Here is a 14,737-nt window from a genome sequence, read left to right as displayed (position 1 = left end):
CGTTATTTCATATTGGAAATTTTAGGTCATATCGAGCGCGCTCGTATTTGGAAATTGCGAAAGGATAGCATCATCGAAACGCAATTTCTCGAACATCCCGTTTCGCTAAATCTCATTTGCCGAGAAAACGAAACATTTAATAGCAATAACGAAAGTATAGAGACCTCGCGTTGTTTATCTTTTATTTCATTCATACGTATTTGGTTAATTAAATTCTTTGCGTGATTTTGCCTCGAAGAGAAATTCATTGTGATTTTGTTCGCGCAGTTTAAGGAATCGATACGCCGCATGAACATTGCATGTTACATCGGCAATTTCGAGAGTCATTTATGTAGCCGACTCTGCACAAGAATTTCTGCAAGAAAATCAAATATACTTTCAGAATACCGGACATTCGTGACGTATCCCTTTTGTCTCTTTCTCCGTGCATTTTTCAGGGGCATTCTTAGTTTATACAACGGAATGTCAGCTCCGAAGATTTTTACTATATTATGATATTTTGCGAAGAAAGCGAGCATAATAAAAAATAATAATTTATAAATTTATAAATATATAAATAATAATTTATAAATTTTTTAAATTTAATAATCATAAATTTATCAAATTTTAATCGTGGATACGATAATGTTTGCGGTTTTTAAATCGTCGAGTCTCGTGAATATTATTTCTAATGTGTTTTAAAAAGAATATTCAATTCAATGGAAATTTTTTTTATATATAACTTTAATTATTTAAATTCTTTTATATTATTTTATAGTTTATGATAAGTATATAATAAAGTACTGATATTACTGCTGTTAACAAATTAATTATTTTAAACAGTCAACTGTCGATACATTTGAAAAACCAATATTACACAATTGATACGATATGACATATTTTATTCCTGCAAGGTAAAGCTTAGTCTTGTACTTTTTGTTGCATACTCGCTTCAGGGAATTAATGGAAAAAAAAGGAACTTCTCCGTAATTATTTGACCGTAATATTAATTAACAGACTAATGTTAAATAGTTATGTTTCTAAACTAATTTAATTAAAGCTTCTCTGCAAACATACTTTACATTCCTTACCAACAAGGATAGAGTTTGAGTTAAGCATAATTCGCGAAACTTGCCGAAACTTGTGTGATCACGATCGATAAATTATATATTCTAGAATATGAGATTATCTATATATCTCACATATATATACATCAAAAAATTACACGGTTCTTTTTAAAATAAAGAAAAAGATATTGATATTTCTTTTTTATCGAATGTTATTTTATGACGTCATGATTTTGTGCTTTCTTATAATTTAAAAATTGATTTATTTAAGTTTAGAATTTATATATTTTGCTTAAAGTTCTTGAATTAACGAAAAAAATTTTTATCATTGCTAATGTATATTCTAATCAATCTCTCATTACGTACGCAGTGATAATCGCAAATATAATCACTCCTATATTATTTTAATAGCAATTCTAATGCAGCTATTCTATCATTCGACATCCTCGGATATAAATACATCATATACATGTGGTTTATATGCGGTTGTAATAAATCTCAATTGGCTGGCGCGAGCGAGAGAGCATTAATCGGCGGTTCTCGAGTTTCACTCGCGCGAAAGTATTATTCTCTGAAGTCTTTATGTCGGGGGGAGTGCACGAACAGTCGGCTAAATAGTTAAATTAGATAATGGAGGTAGACAAGGCCGGCACGTGAAATTGGGTCAATTGATTTCCTCCTCCCCGCCGTTCGTTACTGTCCTTCGGTTAACACCCAAGTTGGGTCTACCAAATCCATCGTCCAATAATGCTTCTGCATATCGGTTTCAGTGATAGAATAAACGAATCGAAGTATGGATAGGATTATTACAATGTTTAGTTTTCTAATTTATTTTATTTACAGCTTTTGCTAATTAATTAACTGTTTCTGACAATCATGGAAGCATTGATTCTTTTTTAGAAACTAAATTGATTGCAAGAATATATTTTTTTCTTGAAATACATTGCAGTTTTTAATGATTTGTAGTTAGAGTATAAATAATCGTATTCCAGCAACGTTTCTGTTTATATTAATAGACAAGCATAATTTAATCAATTTCCACAGTTGTTAATTATAGTGTACTTTATGATTATGTATCGATTAAAACGAGTATATATATTTATGCTACTTAGAATTCAACTGTGAAAATATTAACTCTAATATATAATTTATAAGTCAAAATATTCCTGGAAAAAAAATTCAAGCGGGTCAATTTTTTCCCTTTATTTTCACTTATTTTTAATTTATTTTATGTCCTTTATTTTGAACCGTCAGATTTATATTTTTACGGTTTACTTTATATCAAATCATCCATTGTTCGTTCGGTTATCGTGGCTTTCACACGACAATGCCGCGGGTATAATAATGACAAATACTATCGTCCGTTTTACTTTTCGAGCGACACATCGCGCTTCCGTAAATTCCCGGTTCGTGCGCTCCGGGCAAATCCCTTCCTTATCCCGGTTGCGACGGCGTTAAATTCTTGACGATGCGAATTTCAAGAGCGCGGGGAGGGTCTTCCATTTTACTTACACGAGATCCTCTTACGACAGGAATCAACACGTAGATCGCGCGTCTGTAGGAGAAAAGACATTCCACGAGCTCCCCTCGTGGGGCTGATCGAACGTGTACCAAGTCAACCCTATTTTCACCCCTCGAGTCACGAGGTGGTAAATTCTCGGTCCCCCGGGCGAACTTCGGTAAACATCGACGTTAACTTAGAAGAACGAGAGAATCTACGGAAGAGAAAAAGGAGTGAGAGAGAGAGGGAGGGAGAGAATGAGACAATGCAAGATTCTCTTGCGAGACAAGATCTTATTTGCAACGAATTTGATAGAAATTAATGTGGCGTCGAATATGCCACGATATCAATGCATCATTACTATTATATATTTGCGTTTTATATTTACTTAAAAGTCCCGTTATTGTTTTTCAAACAATTTGGGGCAATTTTGAATAATAACTAAAAAGCATAATAAACTTTTCAAAGGAAATGTTTTCGCGATTAATTCGATTTACTCGATGTGAGGTTATCATCATTGTGCGAGAAATCATATAAAAATAATTATCAGATATTTTTCAAGAAAAAAGTAACATACCATCGAGTGTTTGGCACATTTTTACACTCTGCAGAAGGTAATTTAAAAAAAAAATATCTAAGGGAGAGAGAAAAAAAGAAAGAAAACATCTTTTTTTCGTAAAAGTCGAAATCCTCTTTTCTTGCATTCTTTTGTTTTTCGAACCAAGATGCGTTCAATTTATCATATGGGATAATAAATTTCCTTGTCATATGCTTGTCATAGCTCGACGATAAATACAGAGTAAGTTGAGAGCTGTCATCGCGAATTCATGATATAGTCAAGAGATAGTTATGCTCTATCAATTCTCTATCTCCCTTTCTCCTCTCTCCTCTCTTTCTCTCGCTTTTTCTCTCTTTTATTAATTAGATCTCGAACTTTTTATATGCTTGTCAAGTTCGATCGATGAGTGTTTATCAGGCTGAAGTGATCCAAAGTGGTCTTTAGAATCACTCGATATATAAATCACGGTTTCTCTTTCGAGGAAGTTGCGGCTATAAAGCACTCCATTTTCGTTTAACTTTGAAGATATTGATAGCGCTATTACATTTTCGCGCAAGAAAAGCTGCGTGAAAGTTAGACAAACAGATTTGGGCTCCGTAAACGTTTTACACTGAATTTCATTATACGAGGATTCTCCGAAAATCATTGTAAATAATTAGTGAGGGTTGTATTATACATATTTAACGTTGTTGGTATTACTACGGAGACCAGTAGTTACCTGCGTATATTGCAGTGCGCTCTATTTCCCCGAGGAGTGATCACGCGATCGTTATATTTAAATGTGAACGAGGCAAAGCAAAACTCGCAGGCGCGCTAAAAGTTTCGCAACGCTAAGTTCAGAAGCTTGGAAGTTAGTTAATTTTGTTTGGTGGCTTCGTTTGTCCGCCATATTGTTCGAAATTATTTCCAGAATAATACTAATTACACACGAGCAACCGCATTCTATCTCGCGCTACATCGTCTAGCATCTATTAGTAATTCCGACTCTCCTCTATTACATCTGCCATGGAGACTAAAGAGAGAGCTTTAATTGTGAGCTCTACTTTGGTTTGAAGACCATCGTTCTAAAAATGATCATTTCTAGCGCCGTAAATTGCTGATGCATCACATATGCGTCGGTGATTAGTCGGGTAATACGTACAAATTAGATTTTATATAGCGTTTAAATTAAATTATTTAACTCTCAGCAGCAATTTATATTTTGCCTGAAGCTTACGGATTTGTCGCGTTCACATGATTAAATTATGCCATTGGATTATTTCTGATCTAGATGTTAATTAAGATTAATATTTAATTAAGAAAAATGATCACGACCAGCTCTCGATTTAACGAATGAGCCATCCTCGTGTAATTTTATATAACATACGTAATTCTAATTTAAATTAATGGCAAGGATAATTTAATTACATCGAGTCTGATAATATCTCGTGTAATATATTTCGCTTATTATATATTGTGAAAATATGTTGTTTATTATGCCATTAATAATTCTCACTCTTTTAAATGTTTCTCAACTGGAGATTTTACAACGATTCTCTTTTTAATCTGTTTGCAATCATCGTCACAGAATATCGTGTTTTAAATTCTTCTTCCTATATTTCTGTCTATTGCTTAAAAAATTGTTTTTTTTTATGTTTCTTTATGCAAGACGCGCATGCGTGCACGTGAGATTGATCGAACGGGCCATGTGTCCATCGTGTGTACTCATAAACCATGCAACGAGAGATTCAGCGGTTCGTGACGAGTTACACCTCCCGAGCGCGTTGTTTCCTGTGGATATTCTATAGCAGCGGCTACCGGAAGTTAGTTCCTCTCCACGATATACCGAGAGAGAAGTATAAAATTTTATATCGATAGATCGGCGATAGACGCGGTTTGGCAGGAAGTACACTGAAAGACGCATAAATTCAGATTCTCTGGCTTTTATTCTCGATGGTTTTTATGACATTTCCCCCAGCGGAGAATTTAAATTGAGCTTTTCACGCTTTTCCGTTCATCGGCTTCGCCGACGCGATACCGGTGTCATCCGTCACTTCCACAAGTGACAGAGATTGCTATAACCAGTTTCCGAGAGCTGTGATGTGCTCGAATCGATTCAAATTCGAGATACGCTAACAAAGAATTCAGAAAGAAGATAGCTCAGAATCACTCAGCTAATCTATTTATAAGTTATAGTCTCAATTTTTTCACATTCTTGCGAATAATAAAACAAAGAATTTTTGAAAGAGATAATATTATAAATAGTATTAATATGATAAATAATATTATAAATAATATTATAAATGATACTAATGTTTCCTGAATAAGATGTGTCTTTATTTGATCATTTATTTGTCAAACGAAGAATTTAGTGTTTTATGGTTTACCAAATCCCTCGAGCTAGAAAATGAGATCGAAATGATTTTTCCCTCGTGCAGTCGACGTTAATTTTAATCACGGCGCGGTTTTAAGGTCATAAGATCAAGAGATTGAACGAGCTTAAAAATATTATTTTGTAAGATGCGGTAGTAAAAGGTAGTGAAAGGTGAAAATTGAATTCCACGCGCTTTCACGGTTTAATTTCATTGTCGGCATTGTGTGTGGACATCGGCTGTTTAAAGCGAGTCATTTTAATTACTCTGCTACGAGGGTTGGATTCGACAAAAGATCACGACGAAAAAGCGAAGAATAAAGTGGCGAAAATGGACGAAGATGCGCCGCTATTTCGCGGTAATACTACTCTACTACACCGGGATGCCGAAGCAATTTCACTTGGAGGTTTTTCAAATCGCCGAGACTTTTCCTGCCCGAGACGTTCCATTCCGTTTGTGCAGGGAGAGAGGGGGACAGAACGTAATGTCGCGTCCGGAAATGAAATCCTTCCGAAACTGGTTGGAACAGCGGATCAAGGGAATCTGGCCAGCTTGGAAACTACGGTCGTCGTTTCTCTCGTCGCGAAAAATAAACTCGACCGCGAAAGTATCGTTCTCGCCGTATTCGATCTCGCGTTTTAATCGTGCTGAAAAATCCATCGCATCCGGGGCACATGACATTTATTCGCAAGATGGAACATTAATAATGGAAAGTCGAGTATCGTATTCGAAGTGCGAGTTGATTAAATTCACGACTTCTATCGCATAAAAAATAGTATCGTGACCGAGATTCAATAATGATGCAGCTTCCTCTCATTGTGCATGATAATGCATGTACAAAGACGATAAATGTAGAGACGTCTGATTGTGCTCCACTTCACCTTAATAGCGACGAGATATAGAGAAGACACGCTTCCCGAAACGAACGATAATGCAAAGGCGGCTACTGGGTATTTACACCCACGGAACATCAAAGAGCATAATGGCACGTGCGCTGACCCGTTTGCCTCAATAACCGCATCTGATACGCGTTACCTTGGAATTTAATTTTGTTCCGGCGTAATGGACGTGACGATCTCGCGTTCGCTTATGACCATAGCAGATTTCGTACACGATACAATTATGTGTACCTATACAGGCGTAAAATCCAGAAAATAAGATTTCGAGAAGATCGTCAAATCAGAAATCAGAATCTATTGTACGGAGAATTTTTTTAAAACTAAGATCTTACAAAATCCAAGATTATGAAAATAATAAAATTATTTTAAAATACATTTTTATAAATCATGTTTTACATCTATTCAACGCGTAACTGTTATCAATTAAAACGTTATTGAAAAAGAACTTTATTAATTTTTTAAGCACAAAAGCTTTAGAGAACAATACAATAATATATTTAAAATTGTATTCACGTGCCTGTATTTACGTGATAATTCGTATGCAGTGCGCACGATTTCGACCCCAAAATGTATATGTTAGAAGGTTAAACAATGCAATTTCTGTCACGCTATAGCGCCGGCAAGGAGAGGATTGATGACTCCCGTCGGTATCATCAGGTACACACACAATTTGCATTTTTGTTCTCAGCCCTGGGGCTCCTTCATCTTCGTATCCAAATATCATAACGCTCCGAGGAGTGTTTTCGATGCAATTCACGCGAAAGAATACGCGGCCGAAGACACTGCTCGGAAAATTGGAAAGCGGAGGGAAAGTTACTGTTCCTCATCTTCCGATATCTCTCTCCGTCTTCCCGAAATATTACTTTTCATTCTGTCTCCTCGACGTCGACATTAAAGTAGTTGCAAAACCGGCAACCCTACAGCTCCAAAATAGGTTTTGTTATTCTGTCATGTCCACAGTTATTCCTTCAGGGATGAAATATTAAAAATGTTTCTTATAAGGCGTAATTAAAACGTGAGTGAAACGATAAATATTAATTAAGAAAATAGTTCGTAATTATAGCGGATACTATTTAGGAATTAAGCTCTGAATTCGGGATTGTTCGCAATAGTAAAGAAGTTTTTCGAGTCATATTTTTACAAGATGCCAATTTCTTTATCACACGCATAATTTTGATTATTTAATTATTGATAAATCAAAATTGCCATTTTATTCTATACATATTTTTATTCTTACATCTTTTATTTTATCTTATGTTTAAATCATACATACATAAAAGTATTTTCCTGATTATTAATTCCCTCGATAATTTATAAATCGTGTTTGCATCGAATAGGCTTTATTCATTCATTACATTTTGTCAAAAATGAATAGGATTACAAAAAGATAAAATTATAACAAAGGATGCTAACTCTTCAATTTTGTGATATCTCTTTGTTTCTGAACAGAATTATGTGAGGAAAGCTACACTTTTTACTATGTTTAATTTTACTCTATAGATAAACAAAATAAATTTATCGCATTGTCCAGTGGATATTCGGGGAGAATTGAAAAATAAAACAAATTCGTTTTTTATAATATATCAAATAAATTCATTTTAAGCAGTATTCTGATATTTGTATTTGTTTTATGCACTGCGTTCTAATTTTATTGAACTGTCAAAAAATATACGGACGGTTTTCTCTTTTTCTAATTTAATAAGAAGATCGAGAGAGAAAGACGAAGAGAGAGAGAGAGAGAGAGAGAGAGAGAGATCTTTTTTAGAACGCAAACTATTAGGTTTTGTTGGATGATTTCACATACACATTTGCAATATCATCTGTTCGTTAGATGTTGCAGCCATATTTTTTCTTTTTTTTACCCAAAAAGATGTCGGCGTGTTTGATTTATTTCTTCACGCTACAGCCAGCGGAATTTTCACGCTCTGAGATAAACTAGTAACGTTATACGAATGCATATCGATCCGTCTCCCGCTACAATGCATAAAAAGGTACGTCGTTGCAGTCTGTCTCATGCATCATATGTGTCCCTGCAGCTTTAGATGTCGATACGTTTTCATGTTTCGTTTCGAATCCTTCTATTCATCCGAGAGCGGATGGAAATGTAGAAGCGAGTTGCAACGTTTTATTTCATATACATATAGGATTATTTGCCGAAAAAAATATAAGAATTTTATTACTGAGATAGTATTTTTTCATAAATTGAGAATCAATCTGTTTAAGAATAATGTAATTACGAAATTATTCAACATTAATAATTGATGATTTAACAAATCAAGATCAAAGATCGTCTAGTTTCTTTTATTTATTTCAAGTAAATTTAAGAAATTTAATTATTTTAATACGTTAGAAATTTTCTACAATTATTTAAAAATTGTTTCATTGAAGCTATATGTAGATATTGTTCGTCTAATAATTTTGATTCCATATTGAAAATTGAAGGTGAGAAATATTGAAATTTGATTGAAACTCTTTATTAAGGAACAATTGATTGATTCACTCGGAAACATGGATTCATTGAAAAATATAATTGATTCTCATACTTTGGCACAAATATCGCGTACATAATATCGGTAATATAATGAAGAGAGAAATTATATGTATCCTCTTCGGAAATCGCATATATCGCAGATATTTTATTGATTGTATAACGGCATTTATTATATAAATGAATGACAAGAAAAATATTTCCATTGACATAGATATAATAAATAAGATTATGTCTAATAAGCCTTCTGAGTGTTCGATTTTATACTCTCTTCAATAACTTGGTACAGTGGATGAACGAGAATGGATAATCAGCTTATTTCGTCTCTGAATTTCCTTTTTGATGTCACTGTAAGAATAAAAACCAGAGATCTTTAATATTTCCTTCATTTCTTTTCGACTTCTTCGTACTTAAATGAAATATAGATTTCTCATTCGTTATTGAAGCGAAAAATATAATTAGTCGATAAGTATAATTTACTTATGTCTAATATTATCGATATTAGAATTCCTTTTGACGCCTTGAAATTGCAGCGTTAAATACATTTGAAAGATGTCATTAAGTATCAAAATAGATAATAGAAAGAGGAAGGAATGCACTCAGTCGATCCTTAATGGAACGTTAATTATAACTTTTGAACGTGTAATTCTCCTAAGTAAGTAGCTTTATGATTTTTCCAAGATATTAGATACATAATTCTTTCGCATAATAAAATTAAATGTCTGACGTAAAATCGCGAAGTAGTTTGTTTTCTTCTCAGTAACGCAAATTGTTTCCTTTGACTCTTTGTAAATTCTTCGCAATATTTATAAAATGGCTCTTTATGGGTATAAAAGTTACATCAGATGGAAAGGATAATTTCCGGAGTAATGCAATTTTTTTCTTTATGATATCGTAGCGTGTAAACATAGAGAGATGAAAAAAGAATACCTATTCTCGCACTTATATTACGCAGACATCTTCTCTTAGCATGACACAATTTTGCGTCATTCGGTATAAACAGGCTCGAAAGTATTAAGTACTTCGGAAATTACGTGCCTCATTTACCGTGATCAACGTTAAAAGTTATGCGTCTGATATCGACCGGTTCTCTCATTTGCGCAATTGCACTTATCGTGAATGCGGGGCAGAGAGCGCGAGCGTGTCTCGTAAAGCATAATGCTAGATACTTGCCGGGTGCTCTTTAGAAATCGGCTAAATGAAGCGACGAGGAAAGTGCATTTTTGCCCCGTATAATATTCATACTAGGATGGCGTTGTTTCAGGCGACAGATAGAGAGAGCTTGTCGGGAGTAAAGCTCGCGTCTCGCGGAAGAAATTTCGGGATTCCGGACGACGAGAGGAAAATCGCCGCGTTTTCGCGACATCTCGTAGATTCGCGAAGCACGGGCAAATTATGGGTGCTTTTCACGTAGCGTGGCTATTGCCACCCCTTTGTCGCGTACGGTTATTCCGGATTTTTTTACGAGGAAGAAAATGCCATGTAATATAAATTCGCGCATGCACCCTCGGAAATTACGACGTCAAGCTCGCGAAGCAAAGTTCTGTGTGAACTTTGGGTCATCTTCCACCTTGTCTCGTTGACGTGGAAAGGCACTACTGAACGCGACACAATTTTCGCGAAGAATCTCTGGAGGGTTTGACCGTACGATTCTCTCGACAGGCAATCGTCTCGGCTCAGATTGTCCCGCATTTTTATCCCGCGATATATGACAGCCGAGCTTGGGAGCTTATTAGAGCGGAAAGAAGTTCATCTCCCTGTCGGGCAAGCTCTGATGAGATTTTCTCACACAAAAATACACATAGTAAATACCGGATTATTCGATTGACCTGATTACGCGACCATCTCAGAAACTCCTCCCGGTGTTTTTGTACGCTCGGGTTTGGTCGACCATTATTTATCTCCGATTCGTTTTAAACTAGATAAAATGAAATATGATTATCTGCTATTTGTAGTTCGAAGAAAGTACGAGACAGCTGCAATATTTTGCATATTTATTTATGATGTTTTCCAAGTTATCGACATTCTATTTTTCATAGCGAGCCTTATATCAAGAATTAATTGAGGTTACTTAACATTTTGTATGACAAGGAGAAATTCAATAAAGATGAACTTATAAAAATGTGTAATTTTTCAAATACAATATCGAGGAGAATGTGCTGCTCTTTCATTAATATATAATTAAAAAATAATTATTCTAGATCACAAGAGCTCTATCGTGTTTTAAAGAACCTATTGTTTGCTTTTGTTACAGCTCGCCGGTTGAACGAGTACATCCGCCACTACGAAACGTTGTCATATCCAGTCGAGGAGGTCCATCGAAGTCACCTGAGGGCAAAGAGGTCAATCAATCGCGACAGTACCGTGACGTTGAAGTTCCGCGCGCACGGCAAAGACTTCCACATTCGATTAAAGCGAGATTTGACCACTTTTAGTAACAATCTAATTATTGAGGGATCTACGGGAGAGAAGCATTACGACAGCATCTCCCACATTTACCTGGGCAATCTAGTCGGTATGTTTACAAAGAAAAAATTATATTTGCACAAGACTTTCCATCAATCGCGCCTGTATCCACATCCGTTTCTGAAAATTTGTGATTATAATAGAATAATCACTTGATGTTTTATTCTTATATATGCGAGAATAAAACAATTATAAACGATAAAAAAACAAGGATCGTAAAATCACATAAGATATTTTTGTTTTGATTCTTTATATGAATTCTATTGATATTGATATTGATTCTACATTGATATATATATATATATATATATATATATATATATATATATATATTTCAGAACCGGATGCAAATTCAATGCACTCGAACAACAGCGCTGCTCCACAGAATTAATTATAATTGTTTCTATTTGGGGAACAAAAGCGTGTTTTTGACAACATCAACAAACGTGTTGGATTCAATGTATTTTTTAATAAAAGAAGGAATATATAGAATTAACATTAAACAAAATTAAAATTACGGCCATTCTCTCACAGTTTCCACTGCTATTTCAAGCTAAGCTTAAAATTACAATGTTCTTTTTAAGTACTCTTTCGAAATAAATGATGTATAGATTGCAATTGATAATGCAATATATGTCATCGAGTACATTACCTATTTGTCTTTTGTTTCTAACAATCATGCTATGTTTTCCAACTTTTCCTATTTCAATAGTATTCATAGGAGTTAAAAGAAAGTGCAGCTGTGCATAAAGTTGTGCGTGTATTATAGAGCACTAGAGGTCTATGACTTGAATATTATATTTTGCGTCGATGTACTTTTCCAAATATAGAGTCGCGGTATTATGATATCACACTAGCAATCTTCTCAGTGTCCTATATATTCACATAAACGATACCGTCAGCGTAAAGTTATGCGGAATCGATCGATAGCGATCGTTCGACCTGCTCGCAAAAAGCCGAGATAAAATTATGAGTTAGCTTATTTTATGTACGTAGTATGACACACAATCCTTTGAAAATAAAAATATCTGTTGCAGAAAAAATAATAGCATGCCATTGTTTGTACTTTTGGCATGCAAAAGTAATAAAAATAGGTTGCGTGTACGTTGAAAGAAAACAATGACTGTGAAAAATACTAGTAGTCAAAAATGCAAAAATGCTGATATCTTTCAATATATACATGTAAATAATATTTTAGTTGAATTTCATCATTTTATAACATTCATAATATCATTAATTTTACAATAGCATGAAAGTTTTCATTTAAAGATCCTATATAGAATGTTTTTTTTTTCGTTCAGAATTTAAACTGAAATAATGGTGTAATTATCTGTACGCGGTTTATTTGTTTTAGTATTAAACAATATATTATTTTCGCTTTATGCCAAATGGAGTCAGTTCTAATAGAATCTTAACGTGAAACTTAGTTTACGGAGATATTTATTATTCCAAAGTTGTAACAAAACATGGAATCTCTAATCAAATTTTCTGAAAGGAAAGCCACCGACTTCAAATTCATCGCAGGACGCGCTACTAAAGTTGAACCTTACGAGAGACACTCTGCATATTCTCAAAGAACTTTCGTCAAAATAAACTAAATGTAATAGAAGTACAGAGAAGTGCTCTCAACTATACAAACAAAGAGTCATACTTAAATTTATAACCGCGTTTGTCTGTTTGACCTCCACGCCGAAACATTCGCTTCATCATCGATGTGCATTCCGGTTGCATTCTGCGTTGTGAATGACTTTGACGAGGTGGTATTGTTTTTGGTGGAGTATATATCGCTTCTGTGCGACATTCCCCGGTAGCCAGGTGTGGCACGCAAAAGTGCGTGTCAGCGTAGATATCGGGTGGAACCTTTATTTCCAGTCTAATAATTTACGAGAACCCAGTATGCAGCCTATGCAGGCAAATGGAACGTTTTAAATTATGGATCAGGGTGAGAACAGTTTATCTCTCACTTGCTATTCGCGCCACGATCTTTCCTGTCGACCCGGTTATAGCTACGGTCTTTGTCGAATAATGCTACGAAGAGGCATACTTCAGTTCAGGATCAAAGAGTTCTAAAAATCGCGGGCTTAGTAAGCACTTCATCATTGTTAGCAAACTATTCGTATGCTTGCTTGATTTATGAAAAGTTTTTCCAACCTAAGCAAAGAATTTATTTTTAAATTATATTTTTTATATCAAATTTTTCAATAGTCGACAAAAATATTTAATTTTTATGTGGGTTTATTGTAAACCGGAATTCAAGATTTTATTACTAAAGTTTCTTAATTAATTTTGAAGAAAAATAATTTATTCGCTTTAAAAGCTCAATAGATGTATATATATTTTCTGTAGATAAAAATCGATCCCCATAATTATTATATAATAATATTATAACAAACTTTCTTCATTTGATATTTTTGAATGCATAAAGATTTAAAGAATATAACATATTAATATATACGTTCGTAGTTCGGAATTGGGAAAAAGAATTCGGAAGTGATGTTAGAGACTTGCTGAACATTTTTGGTATCGGAAACGAAAGATTCTCTTTATTCTTATGTCAAAAGGAATTCTGAATTATGATAAGCTCAGCTGTGCGCGGACGTGACTTCGCTTTCCTGCAATCTATTATCTAAAAGGAAAAAGGAATATGCGCCATGATGCTGCTGAATATTCTCTCTATTATTGTCGTTTATCTACCATCTGCAATACATTCAGATTTTGTCTGACGCTTTTAATAATTCAACTGTCCTTTTACATCTGGATCATTGGTTGAAAATATGTCGTAAAATATTTTCCATCCATATAACGTAACAATGACACGATTTGCTTTTTGCATTAAATTATATCTTTGTCGATAAAAATATATATTTATCAGTATTTTTTGTAAAGAGAGGTAAAATATTCGTTTCAGGATTTATTGAAAAAATTTTCGTATGAATAATATATGTTTTCTGTATAAATTCTCGAATTTTATGTAGCATGATAATGAAAAAAAAATTTATTTTATTCTGCAAATTATGTAATTTATTTTTTTTTGATGCATTAATTTTATCATTAATTAACATTTATATTAATTTTATCATTATTAACATTTATTTTATAATAGTGAAGAGATGTTTTAAATTCCTATTTTTTTTTAATTTATAATTACATCAATGTTTTATGATTAATATAAAATAATAATTATAGTTAATCTAAATTTTACAATTAAATCCTATTTCACTTTTCAATTTTTTTCATTTTTCTTGAGAAAGAGATGAAAAATATATTCGCTATAACTTTTTCTACGTGTATCTTGGTTAGCCGAGTAAATTAGACAGCGAAGCAGCAGCACATTGCTGTGTAAGCTAGTAATTTCTGGCACAGAAAGTTTTAGCGAGCGACAAAAGTTTCAACCATCATCGATACTTTTTCGAGCGAAGCGAGTTCG

At 33.9% G+C, this 14,737-nt stretch overlaps 1 protein-coding gene across 3 annotated transcripts in view; it reads left to right on the top strand.

Moving 5' to 3' along the window:
- LOC105253828 (disintegrin and metalloproteinase domain-containing protein 10) overlaps positions 1 to 14,737 on the top strand; it is a 112,689-nt gene that overhangs the window by 85,477 nt on the left and 12,475 nt on the right. For all 3 annotated transcript variants that reach the window (XM_011262140.3, XM_011262142.3, XM_011262141.3), the window contains exon 2: positions 11,099 to 11,359. In XM_011262140.3, the coding sequence (XP_011260442.1) occupies positions 11,099 to 11,359 (261 nt within the window). The remainder of the gene's footprint in view (positions 1 to 11,098; positions 11,360 to 14,737) is intronic.

This window comes from Camponotus floridanus, unplaced genomic scaffold (genome assembly GCF_003227725.1).
Source record: "Camponotus floridanus strain SB8 unplaced genomic scaffold, Cflo_v7.5 scaffold55, whole genome shotgun sequence".
Taxonomy (NCBI): domain Eukaryota; kingdom Metazoa; phylum Arthropoda; class Insecta; order Hymenoptera; family Formicidae; genus Camponotus; species Camponotus floridanus.
This window is presented reverse-complemented; position numbering and strand designations above follow the sequence as displayed.